Here is a 19,882-nt window from a genome sequence, read left to right as displayed (position 1 = left end):
GGGAAACTCATGAAAGGTGTAACCACCACCCCTTCTCCTCCATCCTCCAACCACCACAGACCTCTCCAGTTGTCACTAACATTATTCAGGTAGTTACCATTAGCATTTTCTATGCAGGAAAAAAGGAGTATATTTAACTGATGAACATATGCATAAAGCTGCATTATTTAACTCAAACTCAAAACCTGGCAGTTTGAACTTAACCTGTAAGAACTTCAGCTGCCAGTAACAGACAGGGCACCATCCCTTATGCCTTTCATATACCCCAAGGGTCTTATTAATACTCTATGGGGTTTTTGACTTAATTCGTCTTTCCCAGAGAAACTGAAAGGCTAGAGCCTATCAAACAGTGGATCTTAGGTAACGAAAAACAGGCTCCACAGGTAGCTGAGCAATCATTATACACCACATTTCACTAGACTTCAATAGGAAATACAGCTTCTACCCAAGGGACTTTCCAAACCATGAATGAAAATCTGTATTTTCTGTTGTGCAGTTCACATTTCAAAGAGGAACAAAGCTTCAGTGCAAAGTTGAAGGTTTACTGCACACACACCTGTGTATCCTGAAGCTGCGATTCCAAACTAGCTGCATCCTTGGCAAACTTAATGCCTTTCTTCTCGGCTTCCTCCAGGAGGCTTGAGACATTATCCAATTCGTTCTGCAAAGCAAGCAGCCTGAAGGTTAGCAGCATGCAGCTGACCCAGGGCACAGCCCAGTCCCACTGGGAGCTGGAGCTGCAGAACACAAAACATCAGCGAATTCCAGGTACTGAAAGACAACAACAACAGATCCCCACAGAGAGACACAACAAGCTAAAAATACTTCAAGTTTGGCTGGAAACTTCAGGCTGGATGTCAGTCTTGAACCTCAGTGGTATAACATGAGTCAAACAGGCTGTGTAGCAGAGCACATCATTCCAATACCTGCATTCATACCCAAATGCTATTTTTAATTATAAGACTATACATTTTATGGGAGCATTGATTCTGGGATTGTCAGGGTGGCAGCTGAGTTTAAAGCATCAAAGCAAGAGAAAACGTTACAGCCAGGAGCCAACTTCTACTGTTTTAGGCTATGTGACTTTTACAGTGAGGCTACCCGAAAACTTCCTCCAAAGAGAACTGGGCCATTCCCTTTTTGAAGTACTTCAGCCTGATTTACCTAAAGCACCCATTGCTGTTTAAAAGGGGTTCAAACTGAAGCAGAGGAGATTCAGGTTAGATCTAAGGCAGAAGCTGTTCCCTGTGAGGGTGCTGAGGTGCTAGCACAGGGTGCCCAGAGAAGCTGTGGCTGCCCCATCCCTGGCAGTTTTCAAGGCCAGGTTGGACACAGGGGCTTGGAGCAAGCTGCTCTAGTGGAAGGTGTCCATGCCTGTGGCAGGGATTGGAGCTGGATGATGTTAATGTCCTTTCCAACCCAAACTCTTCCGGGATTCTCTGATTCCATCCCACCTTACCTGCAGTTTGTTAGCTTTCTCCGCCAGCTCCACCCTCAGTCTTTCGCCTTCAGTGACCTTAGCAGTCAGCTCTTGGACCTGAGCATCAAGCTTCTTCCTCTTATGCTCAGACTCTGCCTTGACCTGCTGCAGCACCTTCACTTCACAGGCCAGCTCCTTGTTGTCAGACTCTAGGCCTTGCTTGTTTTTTTCAAGATTTGCTTTGAACTGGGAAAAACAAAAGAAAAGAAATCCAACACTTTTACATAGCAATAATTTTCTGCTGAATAATACTCAGCCTAACAAATCAGGGCAAGTTCAAAGCTAAAACAAGTGCTCAGCAAGTTGTAAGCACAGAGTGTTAAAATGCTGCCATACAACATTGTGTGTTAGCCAAAGACTAAGTTAATGCAAGCTATTCCACTCTGGTATCACAGGTAATGGTGAGGAGCAAAAGACACTTCTATGAATTCCACAAGAACTGGGATGTCAGTGCTGCAAAATGACTGTTTTGGGTAGTGCTGTAAGTAGGAAGGAATGTGCCCATTAACAGATCAACATGGCTCATCTCACACAAATAAAAGGCAAGATATCAACTGCAGCTGCCCTGATTTTAGCAGGCAGAGCAGCCTGCAAGTGCAAACAAAGCACTTTCCCCCAGTGCACTGACATTTGTCAAAACCCTTTTTAGAAAAGAAGTAATAAATGGCACAAGGGATGATTAAGCACCACTCTTACCACAGAACTGACACCAGCACAGGGCCTCTGCTTCAGACTGCAGGCTATCTTTCCAGCTTTTTATGCTCTTATTGAACATACTTAATGAATAAGGAGCAGAAGACATGCTTCTTCAAGTGAATAAACCATGATTTCCACCAGCTTGAATTACTATTTCTCCCTTAGTTTAAAATACTAAGGATGCTTGTGAGGTATTCCCTATATAAAACCATTACTACAGCATATGAACTGTGCAGAGAACTGCTTTTCACCACAGAAGCATGTGGACTGTTGGAGAATTCCTAGACAAGTGCTACATGATTTATCTCCACACGTTCTAATGAACACTTCAGACAGACGCCAAGTCTGCCAAATAGTTGCAATGTATTCAAACCAGTGTGATGTATTTGATTCAATTGCAATTGTTATGCATGTAGCAGAAAGGACAACATAGCTCTACAGATCTCAGCAGAAGGGACCACAATACTGATGGTATTTATAAGAAGTCCCAAGGCATTCATATTCTTCTCACCCTTTTGGCCTGCTCAAGTTGCTCAGAGAGCTCTTCCAGGGCAGTAGCGTGCCTCTGCCTGATTTCCTGGATCTGTGCTTCATGGTTTTTGGTTTCCTCTTCAATAGCTTTCTTGAGTTCAGCCACCTCCTGCTCGCGCTTTGTCCTAGAGGAAGCATCACAGGTTAGCAAAATCAGCATTTTAGTGTTTTGTGAATTAAAGGTGAATTTTAATGGTGCCTTTTTACACAGACATGGTCCTACCTCAGCTCCTGCTGGGCTGCAGTGGTATCCAGTGTATCTTCCAGTTCAGTTTTTAAAGCCTCCAGCTCTTCACTTAAATCTCTTTTCTGCTTTTCTGCCTTGTTGCGTGACGCCTTCTCCGATTCCAGATCCTCCTGCAGCTCTGCAATCTGCGCCTGCAGCTCTCTTATCACCTTCAGTGCATTGTTTTTCTGAACTGCTTCTTCATCCCCTCTGTTGCACAGAGGCACATCAGTCAGCATCTCATAGCTTCAAATCTATTCCCGTAACAGTCTGACATTATGTAAGTTACGTATAGAAACGATACTTTAATTTTTCCATTAGAATAGAACAGACCTTCTAAAACTCCGTAAGTAGAAAACCGCTTCTGTTATTGTCAAGATCCCAACAAGCAGAGTGCTTCAAAATACAAAAGGTGTTGAGCTTGTATCCTAACATGGGACTGCAAGGCTGCCATGCTGATCTTCACAGCATCACAGACTGGTTTGGGCTGGAAGGGACCTTAAAGCTCCTCCAGCTCCAACCCCTGCCACAGGCAGGGACACCTTCCATTGGAGCAGCTTGCTCCAAGCCCCATCTAACCTTGATCATATCTTGATGCTGACAGACTTGGCAGGCATTATCCTGATAGTGTCTATCCCACCCAATCACTGAACACACCCTACTAAGAAGGTTCATTGAGAATTCCATGTTTTTCCATCCTAAGGCTGAACCCCTGGAGACAAAAACAGCTTCCAGAACACAAACACTATCATACCCTGGTGAAACTTCACTTTTTGGCAGCTTGGCAGCCCAAGGATGCCAGTAAGACATTGAATTAGGGCTTTTTTACCATGTCTACACACAGCACAGATGTCTAGAGATGTTAAATATGAACTGGCTTCTGCTTTAACATCCCCAGTTCTGGATGTCTGTATTAGCTGGAACTCTGTCTGAGAAGGTAGGTTTATACCACACTTCTGCAGCCCTAAGCACCAATGCCCTCTGACCTTGCAAGAGCAGCCTGCAGCTCTTCCTCTTTCTTGGCCAGCTGGATCTTCAGTTCTTCAATCTGGGCTTGCAGCTCAGCTATTTGGTCCTGTAGGTCTGTTGTCTCACCATCAAGTTTTCTTTTAGCTTTTTCTAACTCCTGACGGGTCTTCTCCTCCTTTTTTAAGCGCTCTAAGGAAACAAAGAACGATGGTTAGATGGCATTTTTAATCTTGTCATCCTCAGAAGGTTTGGGGACACGGCCATGGGCTGGCAGGAAGGATGGGAAGTTTCATTTCTACTGTGTCAATTCCTTCTGCAGGCTGCAGCTGGAAGGCTGACGAAACATGAAACAGCAAAGTAGAACTGCATGGTTTTAAACAGAAAGTCAGTGACTGGAGAAGTAAGTCTGAAATAAGGGAATCAAACATAACCTCACCCTGATAGAAAATAAGGAGTGGGATCTAACAGACAGTTTGAGCTGCTAGGCCAGAGGATCACAGACATCACTGTTCAAAAATGAAGACCAGCTACAGACTGGAAAAAGTGATGGCTTGCACAGCTTTGGAAGGGCAAGGCCAGACTCCAACAGGCCTACTGGAAAACAGCATAGCTGAAAGAAAACTTGGATAAACCCTTTTTGCAAGTATCTGTGCCACTAACACACATCCCATCAACACTTAAGCAAGAATTTACAACCCTGACAGCCTCCAGTAACGTACTTGTGCAGCTGAGATACTCCTGCCCTGAGGTATTGCTTTGTGAAAACCATCCTGTTATCAGGGCCACAGCAAGAAGACAAATCTGGCTGCTCTGCCTGCTGTTGACTTGAGACAGCTCCTGGCTGTACAGTTTATAGTCAGCTAATGACCAGGTATGGAACGTAGTTAAGGCACAGGGAGGTTAGCTTAGCATAGCATTAGCACAATTCTAAGTGCATTAGCATGAACCAAAGTTATTAGACAATAATTAGACAATACTTTGTGGGTCCTCAGCGCAGAGATTTACCCTTCTTGAACCTGCTACTGGATCAGGACATCTTCTACATAGAAAGGGAGCCATGTTCAAGGACCATCTCCTCGAGCCACTCAGGACTATTTGGGATTTTGCAATCTAAAGTAACACTGGTTTTCCCTGAACAGTTCCTCATTCAAAGAGAAAAACCAGCACTTTCCCCTCTGTTTTTCCATTATATCCCTGGGCAGTGAGAGGACAGTGTCGTAAGACCCGATTTTGTAATTGAGAAAGTTCACAATAAACTGAATTAGATTCTTCTCTTCAAGTGTCAGTGCCTAGCAGTGCCAAGACCCTTGCAGAGAGACCTTAATGGCTTCTTTGAATCGTGCCCAAGAGTAAATATCATTTTACTGTGCTTTACTGGCCAAGAAATTGCATGCTTTATATTTAAGCTTTAATTTCCATTTCTAAGGTCATCAGCCTTGGCATGGTACCATGACCAAACACATCTGTCAAGTATCTTCAGAGAAACACTAGCCCTGCTTTAAGCATCCACCTCCTCAAGCATTATTTTCCAGTGAGTAAAGCTGACTTATGACCATTTCAAGGTCTCTAAATACAATTTATAAAGAAAAGGTACATCAATCTCCTGCTTTCCCTGTTAGTTCAATACCTTTCTACACAAATAAGATTAAAGACTGATATTCTTCCATAAGCACATCAGTTTTAAAATATGTAGCAGGACAGGCCATAATACAGTAAAGAAAACACCATTTCCAAATTAGGGCACAGAGAGCAACTTTGCCTTATATTTTGCAACTCTGATTTGGCACTTTAATGTTGCACAACAGCTATTTACAGCCATAAGTAATTTAAGAAGGCCTCAAATCAAGAAAGGTTACATATAGGGTTGGAAATAATTGCCAGATAAATTAAGCCTTTTTAGAAAAACAAAGCATTTAAACAAAAAGTAAATCAATTCAGGTTGGCTTATTCAGAAAATCCTGGAAGCCCAGTGAGGGCCTAGGAACACTCTTCCAGAAATAGGTTGTTCTGACGTGCTATTATAGGAAAATGTAGCAACTTAGGATGATGGAATGGTTTGGGTTGGAAGGGTACTTAAGAGATCATCCAGTTCCAACCCCCTGCCATGGGCAGGGACACCTTCCACTAGAGCAGATTGCTCCAAACAAATCCAACCCAGCCTTGAACATTGGCAGGGATGGAGCATTCACAACTTCTCCAAGCTGAACAGCACCAATGTTCTCAGCCTGTCTTTGTATAGGAGGTGCTCCAGACCCTGATCATCCTCATGGCCTCCTCTGGACTTGCTCCAACAGCTCCATGTGCTTCTTACGTTTGGGACACCAAGTGGTGTTCCCAAGAGAGGGATGTTTTACCATGGTACAAGGGATGCCTGCACCTACATGAACTTCTCAGTACCTCTAAAATGAAATGGATACTCAGAAATAAAAACCTAACAAGTTAAAGATGAGAAGGACTGAGCAGCCAGACACAACAAGACTTGTAAGTGACATGAATTTCTTTCAAGCTTTGGATAAAAGTAACAGCCATTAAGGTATCTCTAAAAGGTCACACTGAGCAAACTGGACCAGATGCCGCACACATTGTACTAAGTGCTCCACTTATCTCTAGTACCATGTCCAAGCTGTTAATAGGCAAATATAAGAACAAACCTTCCAAATCAGTGATCATCATTTCCTGCTTGTTCTTGAGTTTGGCCAAGTTTTTGGCCTTTTCTTCTTCTTCAGCCAGCTGAGAAGTACATTCAGCAATGCGATCCTCCATCAGCTTCTTTTCCTGGTTAGGAGAAAAGAAGAAAGGGCAACTCTGAAACACAGTTTGCAGTCAACTAAAAGCAGTACAAATACCTCAATATACAAAAATCCATAGAGAGGTCCCACACAGCACATATCATACAAGTTTTATTTCAGATGACTGGCCTGTCAATAGTAAGGATCAACTGGCATAGTACAGAAACATGAACATTTGTTTTCCCAGAAAGGGAGACTTGGGATTTCACACACAGGGGCCTGGCTTAGGACAGCATCTCTACAGCTTTGGAAATCTGTTTGCAGAGAACAACTGTAGCCGTGACAGACACTGGTTCCTGTTCTTCCATTTTAAGACTCATGGAACTGGAAAGAATACAGGACAAACACCTTCCTTTTGAAGGTCAGTTCAAAGGAACTTCTTAAGCATCTGAGATTCAACCTCTTCAAACCCCACAAGTCTTCAAGCACAAACTTGACAGATAATGTAACAGCAGGCTCCAGTATTTTGAGAGCTGTCACTTGGCCCTCCTATCACTTCCGTGCAGGGTCCCCACCATGCACTGCTCTCACCTTCACAAACTTGGAATTTTGGTCCTCCAGTAGCAGGATCTCTTCCTCCATCTTCTTGATCTTCGCTTCTGCTGTCACTTTCTCAAGCTGCAACTTCTGCCGAGCTCCCTCCTCCTCATCGAGCTGCTCCTCCAGGTCCTGGGAACGAAGACAATTGCATCTGAGCTAGTTTTCCACTTACATTAGTTTTGTTTCCAACTCGGTGCAAAGATATATTATTTTCAAAAACCACCTGCCTAAACCAGCACTGTAAATGCAATTGCTTTGTTAGATTCCTTTATAGTAGCATTGAAATGGTAAGGAAATTAAGGCCATGTGATACACATGGAATTTCTTATATTCTGCATTCCAGCCAAAGCTGAAATATGTTGTCTAGGAAACATACAGTCACTTCACCAGTCTTTCACCTTCCTAGTTCTGACCATTCCACTTAATGACAATCAAATCAGTTCAGGCTTTATGTCAGACTTTGTAGCATCCTGCATCTGAATAGGGCATCTGGTGTAAAAGTGCAAGTGTCTACAAAGAGACACCAGAGGAAACAGATGTCTTGATTTCCCTACAAAACTAGACCTCTGTGTTACAGCTGAAATGGTTCAGATATTGACACAGGTACCTAGACATGACTAGAAAAGCAATAAATATTGCTTCTATTCATTTGTGATTTTAAATAAGATTCTCAGCCACACGTTAATGGACACTTATTAAAAGGCATCAAGAGCTGTGATATGAGGTTTATTTCCCCTTCAAGTACCTTGAATATCTTGAAAGACAGAGAAGTTCTGATATTCTTTTCCAAAGCCCCAGTAATCCAAAAGGAAGCACCTAAATCAACTGGTTTTCACTCAAAAAAACCCAACCCAAAACTTCAAAGCAAAACCAAGTAACTCAGAGGAGACAAAACTGTCTTAGTTTCATGAAAGTCAAAGAAGGAATATTCTTTAGGATATTCACTGGGTTTCAGTCAAAAAGGGACATTTGTCCCATAACTGCCATCGTCCCATCAGTCTTTGTTTCCACAGGGAAGCCCCAGGCAGTCACTCCCAGTTCCTCTCCACTCTAAGTGCTTGCTACCTTTAGTGCTCTATCTACACACACCACCAAGCAGCATACCTGGATATGGCCCTGCATTTTCTTTTTCTCATTCTGCAATATCTGGTTTCTTTCCTCTTCCTCCTCAACCCTGGACTCCAAATCATGGAGAATTTCTTCCAGCTCTTGTTTCTTGGCAGCCAAGCGAGCCCTCATCTCCTCAGCTTCTGCAAAGAGCTCGGTCTCAGCCTGTAGCTGCTCTGCAAGAATGTTCTTCTCTTCTAGAAGCTACAAATAGACACAAAAGGTAGTAAAGCAGTAAAAACCAACATTTCAAAGTGTCTCATAATATACATGACAACTATAAAGTTACTTAAAGGCCAAATTCTGATCCAATTCTTGACTCCCTGGTCAACATCCAAACTGAAAGGCTTCCAGAGGGCTTTAGAAGACACCAGCTTTTGCAGTAACACTACAGCAGCATTCACTCACTTGTCCCCCACTTAAGGAACAAATCCTACCGCACCTACTCCACCTGGCCTGCACTGCCAGCAACAGAAAGATGAGGGAAGTGCCTGTTCCTTGCACTCATCCCTCCATGGTGGCAGAGCAGCGCCATGAGAGCCTGGGCTGACATTGGCACTTGGAGTCACTGGAACAGAACTGGACCACATCACTATCTGCTGTGTAAACCTGCCAACAGAATAGAACAGTTCCAGTTGGAAGGGACCTATAACAATCATCTACTCCAACTGTCTGACCACTCTGAGGCTGACCAAAAGTTAAAGCATGTTATTAAGGGCATTGCTCAAATGCCTCAAACACAGGCTCAGGACATTGACCACCTCTCTAGGAAATCTGTACCAGTGTTTGCTCAACCTCTTGGATGAAGAAACGTTTCTTAATGGTGTGAACTTCCCTCAGTGCACCTTTGAACCATTCCTACATGTCCTGTCTTGGGATCCCCAGGAGAAGAGATCAACACTTCCCTCTCCACTTCCCCTCTTCAGGAAGCTGTAGAGAACAATAAGGTCGCTCCTCAGCCTCCTCTTCTCCAAGCTAAGACAAACCCAGTGTCCTTAGGCACTCCTGACAGGCCACGCCTTCCAGCCAGACCAACAGGAACCAATGCTCTCCCTTCAGATATCCATTCCAGTTCTATCAGGTCTCAAAATCACCATAGTGATAAACACATGTCTAAATCTATGACACTCATCTCTTCTTTATATTGATCTCAATGTTAATTATCACCACAAATCCGTTTTCAATTTTATCCAATAATCTGGTTTGGGTCAGAGGAGCCATTAAAGCTCATCCAGCTCCAACCCCTGCCACGGGCAGGGACCCCTTCCACTTGAGCAGCTTGCTCCAAGCCCCTGTGTCCAACCTGGCCTTGAACACTGCCAGGGATGGGACAGCCACAGCTTCTCTGGGCACCCTGTGCCAGTGCCTCAGCACCATCATAGGGAAGAGCTTCTGCCTAATATGTCACCTAGATCTAGTTTTGTTAACATGATGCTCCTTCATTCCTTAAGGAATGGCTCCTGCTGTATCTTCCTTTTCCAGATTTTAGCTGAGTGTGAAAGGAGCTAACTTGCCTGACTCTCAGTGCTTGTGTTCACAGCGTCTCCCAAACATGCCTCCCTCCCATGGGATATAGTGCAATTCACCACAGAAGCTAATCTTGCACACAAACCTGTTGGTGTTTCCTTTCCATTTCCTCAAGTTCTGCCTCCACTTTTGTCTGTTTTTCTTTCACCTTCATTAGCTCCTCATCCTTGGCTTGAAGTTCTTCTTCTTGACGAGTGACTTGAAGAAGAGGCTTCACCTGTAAAGATTTTAAAAGAAGAAGTGAGGACCTGCATTCACCTATTTCCAAAAGTCCAAGGAAGTCCTAGAATGCAACAAACCTTCGTGAAGACTCTCCACCACTGCCAGTGCCTGAGCTTTAAATATGCAGCGCAATTCCTCTGCAGGATTTTCAGTGCACTCAGTTGCTGCTGTTTCTTTGCAAAGGCCCTGCAGACAGAAAGAGCAGAACATTTTGTGTTAAAGACAGCTGATCATCTGTCTGTGCTGTTACTTTTCAGGTTACCCAACCCTAGGACACTTGCAGACCATAAACAGGCATATTTTTAACTTTCAGTGACTACACTGATTTATGAGTACTCATTCCTCACATGAAGAGGCAGAGCAAGAGCTGGATTCACAAGCTTCAAAGTAAAAAGAACAAATGCTATTTGTTCTTAACTCTTAAGAGACTTTTTTCTTCAAAAGGTAAAATCAGGCTGGATTAGACACTGAACTGTTCTTTAACTTCAAAACAGCAGCTTTCCTGAATGCCTCTAAGAACCTCCAGTGGAGCAGGGGAGAGACTTTTTTACAGCCATACTGTAAACAGCTGCACGAGTCAAAGGCAGGATTAAGGAAAGGAGAAGATATGGTTAAGGAACGAAGATGCAAATTACTAGGGAAAAATTCCTCTGACACCCTGGATACAACAACAGACAACGCACTTTAAGAGAATCTCTCCTGAAATGGAAGTTTCAATGCATAGCTCCCTATCAGAGAGATTTCAGAAGACCAAAAGCAGACCAAGTCACAAGAGCACACGCACTTCCTAGCCAGGTATCCTCTACAGACTGCCTGGAAGAAGATGATGATGTCTGTGATCTTCAGATCTCGTTCTTCTTCTAAGTGTGCCAAGACACCAGCTCGGAAAAAGATCTTGCTCTGTCCAATTCTATATAAGTTAGGGTCCAGCTCTAAGGCTCTGATCTAAGAGGAGAGACAAGCACAGCGATTTTACATCAAGAAAAGGACAATTTTCTTTCAAACTTTTAACAATATTTAGGTATAAACACTCACCATACGCTCACAGGCTTGTTTACCATCCATAAACCCCTTTGGAATTGCATTGGGAGTGAGGATCTCATACCTTTAAGTCGAATGAAGAAAACACCTTTACATTCAACAATAAGCTACATGATTATAAACCCATAAATCTACATTCACCACAGCCACAGCTGAGGAATTTCTTCAGAGAGTTTTTCCAGCAATCCATTTGAGATTGTTTCCTTTCCCTCCTGTCTTCAGAATAAACTTGTCGTACTTAATTACTTCAAGTTAACTGCCTCAAGACACACATAGTCATAGAATCACAGAATGCTTTGGGTTGGAAGGGACCTTGGAAGCTCATCCAATCCAAACTCACTTCAATGAGCAGGGACATCTACAATTAGATCAGATTGCCCAGAACCACAGCCAGCTTGGCCTGGAATATCCCCAGGGATGGAGCATCCACCACCTCTCTGGACAACCTACAGGATTTTCTTCCAGTTGGGCTGGGGAAGGGGCAGGGGTTGTCTTCAGTTGCTTAACAAGGAACTTTATCTCATAAAATCAACAGTGTTCCTGCTGTTACCTCTGTCTGAACTCCTGGAACACTATCCTGTTTGGAAATCCTTGTCGGCAAATCCTTATTCCTTCCAAAACACCGTTGCAACGAAGCTGATCTAGAACCAGATGTGGATCCAATTTTCCAGCCTGGAACAACAAAACAAGCACGACTTTTAGTCTTTGTACAAATGAAAATGTGCGGTAGAAGTTTTTCAGGCTTCCCTCTACAGAGTCAGCTGTTTAAATAAGGGGATATGCAGGGAATACTGGAATATCTGATCAGTGTGAAAACCTTATGAAGCCTGGTTTCTGATTGCAAGGGGAAGACACGGATGGCATGTGTAACATAAACTGGATGTGAAGCCCGGAACAAAGAATTAGAGGAGGGGTCTGTAGTACATACCCTCTTTTCATGATTTGGAATGATGCAGCGAACAAAATTGGGATTAGTGTTTCGGAGCGTTGCCATCAGCTTGGTGAGAGATTCTTTGTACAGTTGGCCAACAGTGCGGAACATGCCCTTCTTGGTCTTGTATGCAGAGCCAAAAGCGGTCTCTGTTATGCCAGTGACCTGATCCAGACCCACAATACGATCCACTGGGAAGGAGAAGAGAATTAAGTGGACTTTAATGTTTGTCAGATATAAGGAGGGGCCGAAAGTGGAGCAATAGTGCAGCAGCAGAAGCTTTGCAGAACACACGGCGGAAGGTGCCGTTGGAAGGCAAAGCAGTCAGCACGCACCGGGAATGCTGTGCGGAAGCAGGGGAACCAAAGCCACAAACTTACACAGCGGAGTCGTGTAGCTTTAGTAGGTACAGAGTAAAATATCCAGCTCTTTACTTGCAGTTCTACATGACCAGTAAAGCTTTTCCTCTATTTTAGGGGAACTTTGAAGGGATTGAAAGTTGCCTGGTAATTGGTGATTCTTTGTATTCTTACAATGCTAAGTATTTCTGAATCGGACATTTGGAATTAGACATCTGTGCACATTAAAGAGTCACAGGAATTAGAGAGATTAAATCCGAGTTTCACGGAATATTCAAATCTGGTTTGAAAGCATAAATATATAAGGAAGAGTTGGAAAATAGTGTTATTTAGTGACAAGAGGGGAAAAAAACATCTGCCAGACTTCTGCTACTCTGCTCTTTGGAAGAATCCCTCCAAGTTTCATATACAACTGCAAAGATCTCTCTAGCTAGAAGATTCAAACCAGGAAAACTACTGTGAAGCTGTGGTACAGCAGCCAAAGAAAGGTTTTTCTTTGAGTTTTTGGAATATTTTGGGTAAGGTTCTCTCTGGTTTCTTCTTCAGAAGCACAAGTTAGAAATCTGACTGCCTTCACTAACACCGATAGGCCAAACCCATGTCAACACTTACTTAAACAGCTCGATAAAAAAAGAAATCTCACAGGTGGTTGGACACCTTACTAGTTATAGTTGGTACCTCTTAGTATTGAGCAAGTATACAACACATACTGGCTCTCCAAAAAATGCAAGCTGGCCAGCCGGAAACCAGCAGCTGTATGTGTGCTACAATCTCTGTGATCTTCAAATTCATTCGAACCAAAGTAGAAGGAATTCAGCTTTGCTACCAGAATTAGTTCTGTATATGACAAGGAAGTGACAATATTTTATTTCACACTTGCGCTCAAAGGGAATTGTCAAAGCAGAAAAATACAGGGCACCGAGTTTGAATAATCACTTGTAAGTCTTGATGACAGCACAGAGCAAAGTCCAGATCCTCCACATGGCTTTGAACACAAGAATCTGAGCAGCTTATTGAAGTTAGAGACTAAGTAGGTGCTAACTTGCTCATAAGATTATATACCAACTATTTATTTCAAAGCAGACTCTATTCTAACCCAGAAATGGGGCAAAGACAACTGGGAAACAGTCTTACAAAGGATGAACAGAACACCACCAGCGACTGGACACTATCCAGCTCATGTCTGGCCACTTGCTTTTTAGGAGTGCCTGATAATTGCACATATTCAGTTTTGCTCCCCTCTGGCCTCCAACTCTAAGATGGTTACTTATATTTCAAAGAGGATTATTAAAGTTCAGTGCAAGTTTTCCCCATAGGGGAAGCACAGTAGTCACGAAACAGTATGACTGGACAACCCTCCATTGGCCAAAGCTTCTAATACTTCCTTTAGGAAACCCCACTAGCTTCCTTAAGCATGTGATGTACGCTGAGTATTCAAGATAAACTCAAGTAAAGATGGAAAGTCTGAAGGCACAACCTTCCCACACACACATTTCTAAACCTGGGGACAGGAATACAAGAAGGATGAGGAAGAGGCTGGATTTAGAACATCTGTTTGAAGACACTAAGTAAGTGGATTTGTTGGTTCCTTGATGCCTCAGAAAACACGTGCAGCTTCTACAGAGGGAAACAGTAAAATCAGGAGGGGGTTTTAAGTAAAATAACAATTCCATCAAGTCTGGAAGAAACTTATTTCACTTACTACTCCACCTGCAACTGCAGAACTCATTCTTATACTTCAATACATCCTTCAGCTCTCCTCCCCCATCCACATTCTACAATGTTCCAGTGTTTTGTCAATGTTGGACTGCAGAAAGAAGCTTGATAGTGTCACAAAGCTTACACATTCTCTCAAATGCTTGGAGCTACCAGAATTGTCACTTAAGATGCAATTCTACATCTCAACATGGAACTTGGAAGCAACAAACCTTTTTATCTTCAATGCCTCAATGCAATGCATAAAATACATATGCTATATGTATGCAGCAGCAATAGGTATGCACTCGAAGGCCACCTGCCTGGTGGAGGTATACCTAAATTCAGCATGAAATGAGAAGTTCATGCAAGCCTACGAGCAAAAATGGGTTTCCTGTAGGGACGACAGCCCTGCCTTTGGTTGGCCTACTGTTTTTATATCCATTCACCTGGTGGCTCATGAAGACCAGTAATACTGTCATAGAAACAGGCTCTCTGAATATTCTGAATCTCTAAGGCAGAGAAACAGCAAAAACAGAAAGACAGAAGAGCAGATACACAAGACACTTCAGTTAGTATATACAACAGGTTTATCAATTGCAAACAGACTTAACTGTGCTACAAAAGCCACAACATAACCCATGCACATTACAATTGTCTGTGAAGCAGGTTTGGAGTATCTGAACCAAAAGAGTTTGCTTCTGTGTGTGTACTCAAAAGGAATGGAGCAGATCCACAACCAAAAAGTTCTTTATATACACCTTAAAGCTGCTCTCTGTAGCTGAACCAAGTAAGAGGCAAACTCAGTATTAACCTATAGCATCATGTATAACACAAGCTTAATTTCCCTCCTCAAATAAGAAACTCCAGGATTTACATACTGTGACAAGGAAATATACTCAATATCCTGCGATGTTAAAATTAGAAACGCCCCTCTTAAATACTTGGCTATTTCTCCTTCTTTGAGTATTTTGGTACTTTTAAGCTGGTGTGCAGGAAGAGCAGCTAACCACCAGCTCCCAGGTTAGATAGGAATACATGGCATTTGGTTTTACTGCACAGTATCTAAGCACTAGCATGGCTGTTAATGAGTTTTAATTTAGGAGATGCACATTCCCAGGATATCACCCACCACTGCACATGAAAAACCTGCTGACAGAAGGCAACATTTGAGGAGCAGCAAGAAGCACTAGAGCTGCCTACACTCAGGACACCACTACAGCAAGTCCAGCTACAAGTTGTGGACAAGATTCTACATGAAGTTTGACACAGGGCAACAAGTCATAAGTGAGTATCGTTCAAGTAATGACCATGAAAAGCAGCTACTCAGAAATGGTACATGTGCAAGGGACTGCAGGTGCAATCCAGCTTCCTTGTTGTACTTTCGGTGCTGAACAATAGAGAAAACGCTGTAGGTATTTGCAGTGTAGAGTTGGAGGGTGAGAAGGGAACAGGCAAAAAACCAAAACACAACCACCTCATCAAGCAAAGTAAAACTGGCTGGTGACACGTGTGTGCTCAGAGCGTGAGCTCTTACCATCCTTCCAAAGCTCTGCAACAAACTTGTCGGAAGACTGGTGTAAAAGTGTAGCCACATTGTCATTCAGGGGGTCCATGTTCTTCATCAGCCACTCATCTGCCTTGTAGTCTACCTGTGGAGCAGCCAAGGGAAATGTGAGCAGAGGCACCACATCAGCTGCAGGCTCTGATTCAACAGCAGCAAAACCAAAGCTTTCAGAATACTACACTAATGTTTTCTTCCCAGTCTCTTCCTGATGCTCACTTTCTGTGAGTTGTGCCTCCTCAGAACAGCTCAAAGAACACAGAAAGTTAGTATTCTTTCTAAAGGGGAAATGGGCTTTTTAGAATCACAGAATCTCAGAGTGATTTGGGTTGGAAAGGACCTTAATGATATCCAGTTTCAAACCTCTGCCACAAGCAGGGACACCTTCCACTGGAGCAGCTTGCTCCAAGCCCCTGTGTCCAACCTGGCCTTGAACACTGCCAGGGATGGGGCAGCCACAGCTTCTCTGGGCACCCTGTGCCAGCCCCTCACCACCCCCACAGGGAAGAGCTTCTGCCTAAGATCTAACCTGAACTTCCCCTGTTTCAGTTTGAACCCATCACCTCTTGTCCTATCGCTCCAGTCCCTGATGAAGAGTCCCTCTCCTTGTAGCCCCCTTCAGACACTGGAAGCTGCTCTGAGGTCTCTGCGCAGCTTCTCTTCTCCAGGCTGAACAGCCCCAATGTTCTCAGCCTGGCTCTACACAGGAGGTGCTCCAGCCCCTGAACATCCTTGTGGTTTCTTAAAAATTCAGGAGTCTGGATTTTTGCTTATCAATAGCTGTTACATTCCAGTGCCATTGCCAAAACAAGGCTTCCCTGCTCAGTGAGATGATGTAAAAAGAACTCTAGTATAGATCCTAATTCCTTTAAATGACTAGAGAGTAAATGAAGGATGTGCTACAGCATGAATCAGTTTAATTTCACTGTAGCAGTTGTTCTTCAACACTTTGTTCTATAAAGAAAGCAAACAAAGCTCTTATCTTGAAAGAACCAATTCTGTGGTTTGCAATTAAACCATAGGTCAGCAGTTGAGAACTCAATGACACCAACGTGGGTTTCATCCCAACCTGAAAGAGAGTCCTAAAAATCCCCAAGTCCAACAAATCCTCTGTATAGACAAGTATGGTTTTGCTTCAACTACACTCAGAAGTTTCTATTTTTAAATGAGGGCTTTGCAAGGAAAGCATTTAAACACTTCCAACATCCAAAACCAAATCAGATCATTATCATGGCTCTTCTTGCAGGAAAAGCTGTTTTACAAACAATTCCTGTTTTCAAGGAACACACACTGCTGCAGAAAAAAATCAATGCCTCTGTCAGAGGATGACATGGGGTGCTGGTATTCCAGAAACAGCCACACTCAGGTGGCAGGAGTCAGCCCTTCCTCAGTCATTCCTAGCAGCCAGGCACAAGCTGCTTTACTTCATTTTGATTACCTAAAGGTAACTGAGTACTAAGTGCAGTAACAGGGATGATTTCATTATTGCTAAGTACCTGTTTTAAGTATTGATACAACAAAATGGATCACAGAATCCCAGACTGATTTGTGTTGGGAGGGTCCTTAGAGATCATCGAGCTCCAACCCCTACCATGGGCAGGGACCCCTTCCACTGGAGCAGCTTGCTCCAAGCCCCTGTGTCCAACCTGGCCTTGAACACTGACAGGGATGGGGCAGCCACAGCTTCTCTGGGCACCCTGTGCCAGCGGCTCAGCACCCTCACAGGGAAGAGCTTCTGCCTAAGAGCTCATCTCAGTCTCCCCTCTGGCAGGTTCAAGCCATTCCCCTTGGCCTCTCCCTACAGACCCTTGTCCCAAGCCCCTCTCCAGCTTTCCTGCAGCCCCTTTAGGCACTGGAGCTGCTCTCAGGTCTCCCCTTCCGGGGCCTTCTCTTGTCCAGGCTGCCCCAGCCCAGCTCTCTCAGCCTGGCTCCAGAGCAGAGCTGCTTCAGCCCTCGCAGCAGCTTCATGACCTCAACGTTCCTCTGGTGTTGGGAGCTCCAGAGCTGATCTTTCCTTTATTTCAACTTTTGCCACAGGTATCTACTCGGCACCACTGAAGCCATCCAATAGGCAAAAAGAAGCCATCAGTCCTCGAACAAAAATTAAAGGATAGCACTTACTCAGTTCACACAAGGTGTTTCTCCTACAGAACAGGGCAAAACTTGGTGCTACAATTAAGGTTTAACTCTTTAGAAAAAGAATTATATAGTACAACCCTACAGAACAGACCTGGTGATCGTGAAGGATCCAACAAGCACAAAAACTGCTGTTATTTCATGGACTTGGTCACAATGCACCTGAGCTCTGTCCCCCTCAGCGGGAAACTAAAGACTGAAGTAACAGTAAAAATGAAAAAGTATCAGCTTACTTACATGAGGGGATTTACAGAAAGTCTCATGGGAATTGAAGATATAGAGTGCAGATGGTACTTGACACAGCTCTGCGTCAAGCGATACCATCAACTTGTCACAAAGGTAGTCAGAAGAGATTCATTTCTACAAAGTCCTGAAAAAAACCCTCACCTGTACAACCCAAGGACAAAGTTAAAGGAAACTGAATTATCTGCTTAATTTAATAGCAAATTCTAGTTTTCACTTTTATTTGGCAACAAGAGTTCCATCCCAGCTCTCCTGAATGTGTCCAAGAAAACTGAACAAGACCACCTCCTGCACAAGTATTCCTACACCAGGTAGTTCTAGTGTTTTCTCCAAAGTAAGTATTTCACATTTAGCCCTTACCTTCCCTGCGTAGTGAATAATGCAGAAGTCTGCTTTGTCCTTCAGCTGTCTTGGCTTTTGGAACTTGGAGTGGGTTCCTTGCTCTTGGACCAGTTTTTCCACAAATGTCTTGTCAGTAGCTTTAGGGAACCAGCATTCCTCATCCAGTAACGCTAACACACCAGGAGGATTTGCCTGAAATTCAGGTGGATTTTATCTGTGTTAATTATCTTCTCTACATATACTTCAATATATCAGTATTTAGAACACACCATTCAATACCACAATGAGAAGGTGTTTAAACTGATTTGGATTTGATTGAAACTAAAACAAGCTTTGGGGGAAGCTGGCTCAGTGTAGGACACTCTGCTTCAAACAAATTCATTCCAATGGATATGGAGACCCCATCTACGGCTGCCCAGAGCCTTGCCTTTCACTTACTCCCTCCCTTTCCACATCATGTAAGCTCTCCATGTGAAGTTCTGTTTGCTCTTAGAATGAAGCAGGGAACAACCAACATCTGTATTCTAGAGCTGTACACAGGAAAGTGATGATAAAAAAAGTAAAGGGTTTATAAAATGGTTTAAGCTTTAGAAGCTTTTAGGGAATGCAAAGTTTGCACATTTGAAGAGATGTTTTTATGTGCTAATTCATGGCTTCATATGTACAGAACAATTCTGAAGTGTTGACATTTGCCTTTCAAACAAAACAGAATAAAAATCTATTAACCTGATGCATTTGCACATGTTCCTCTGAAGACCTGATGCCTACTGAAAGCATCAACATCTACCCCTGAGGCTTTCTGGCAGAGCTTTTACCTTCCAAAGAGGCAGAACCTTCTGAAGTTCCACACAGAGCATACAAACCTTTGGTAAGTGAAACAAGATTGCCCATTTCTTGCTCTAGAGAGAAACAAGGACATATTTTGCAGGCTCTGCTGCTGCTCATGATGCACAGCATCACTGCACGGAATCATTGGCAGCTTATGTGTATTCGAGAATACACACACAGGAATGCAGAGAGCAATAACTGCAATGGTTTTATTTCAAAGGGCACCAAATAATTCTAAGCACAGTTTCAAGGTGTGAGGAACAATAACTTTTGGCAATGATAATCTTTGTTCTCCCCCAACCAGTCCTCCTGCTCTCTGAAGCCCTTTATCAGCTTCCACATATTGAGCAAACAGAATATGTTAAAAAGCACAGTGATTAAAATCACCTTTATGATACTGGTTTCCTATTCACAAGGTAAATTTATGGGGGAAACTCTACCCTAAAGGAAGCTTCGGGAATGTTCCTATTGATCTCAACTACAAAAGTTCACTGCAAGCCTTGAAAAGCTCCTAACTCAGCCCCCATAAAGCTCCTATAGCCCAATGGACTAAAGACTTCATTAGTACCATGGCAAAAAAGTATTTTTAGCTCCATGTTCTGCCCTAGCATCAGGGCAAACCCCATGAGGATAAATTCTTCCACTAACACACAGAA

At 43.3% G+C, this 19,882-nt stretch overlaps 1 protein-coding gene across 2 annotated transcripts in view; it reads right to left on the bottom strand.

The window, feature by feature from the left end:
* MYH10 (myosin heavy chain 10) overlaps nt 1-19,882 on the bottom strand; it is a 93,365-nt gene that overhangs the window by 11,353 nt on the left and 62,130 nt on the right. For both annotated transcript variants that reach the window (XM_034067867.1, XM_005141404.4), the window contains 16 exons: nt 18,417-18,590; nt 15,651-15,765; nt 12,057-12,250; nt 11,679-11,800; nt 11,123-11,192; nt 10,872-11,032; nt 10,165-10,273; nt 9,951-10,082; nt 8,336-8,542; nt 7,223-7,360; nt 6,554-6,677; nt 3,920-4,091; nt 2,931-3,143; nt 2,688-2,832; nt 1,460-1,666; nt 557-661 (listed from right to left, as the gene is read on the bottom strand). In XM_034067867.1, coding sequence (XP_033923758.1) covers nt 557-661; nt 1,460-1,666; nt 2,688-2,832; nt 2,931-3,143; nt 3,920-4,091; nt 6,554-6,677; nt 7,223-7,360; nt 8,336-8,542; nt 9,951-10,082; nt 10,165-10,273; nt 10,872-11,032; nt 11,123-11,192; nt 11,679-11,800; nt 12,057-12,250; nt 15,651-15,765; nt 18,417-18,590 — 2,388 coding nt within the window. The remainder of the gene's footprint in view (nt 1-556; nt 662-1,459; nt 1,667-2,687; nt 2,833-2,930; nt 3,144-3,919; nt 4,092-6,553; nt 6,678-7,222; nt 7,361-8,335; nt 8,543-9,950; nt 10,083-10,164; nt 10,274-10,871; nt 11,033-11,122; nt 11,193-11,678; nt 11,801-12,056; nt 12,251-15,650; nt 15,766-18,416; nt 18,591-19,882) is intronic.

The sequence above is a fragment of the Melopsittacus undulatus genome, chromosome 11, assembly GCF_012275295.1.
Source record: "Melopsittacus undulatus isolate bMelUnd1 chromosome 11, bMelUnd1.mat.Z, whole genome shotgun sequence".
In the NCBI taxonomy this organism is placed as follows: Eukaryota; Metazoa; Chordata; class Aves; order Psittaciformes; family Psittaculidae; genus Melopsittacus; species Melopsittacus undulatus.
Note: the sequence above shows the minus strand (reverse complement) of the source record. Positions and strands in the feature narration are given on the sequence as shown.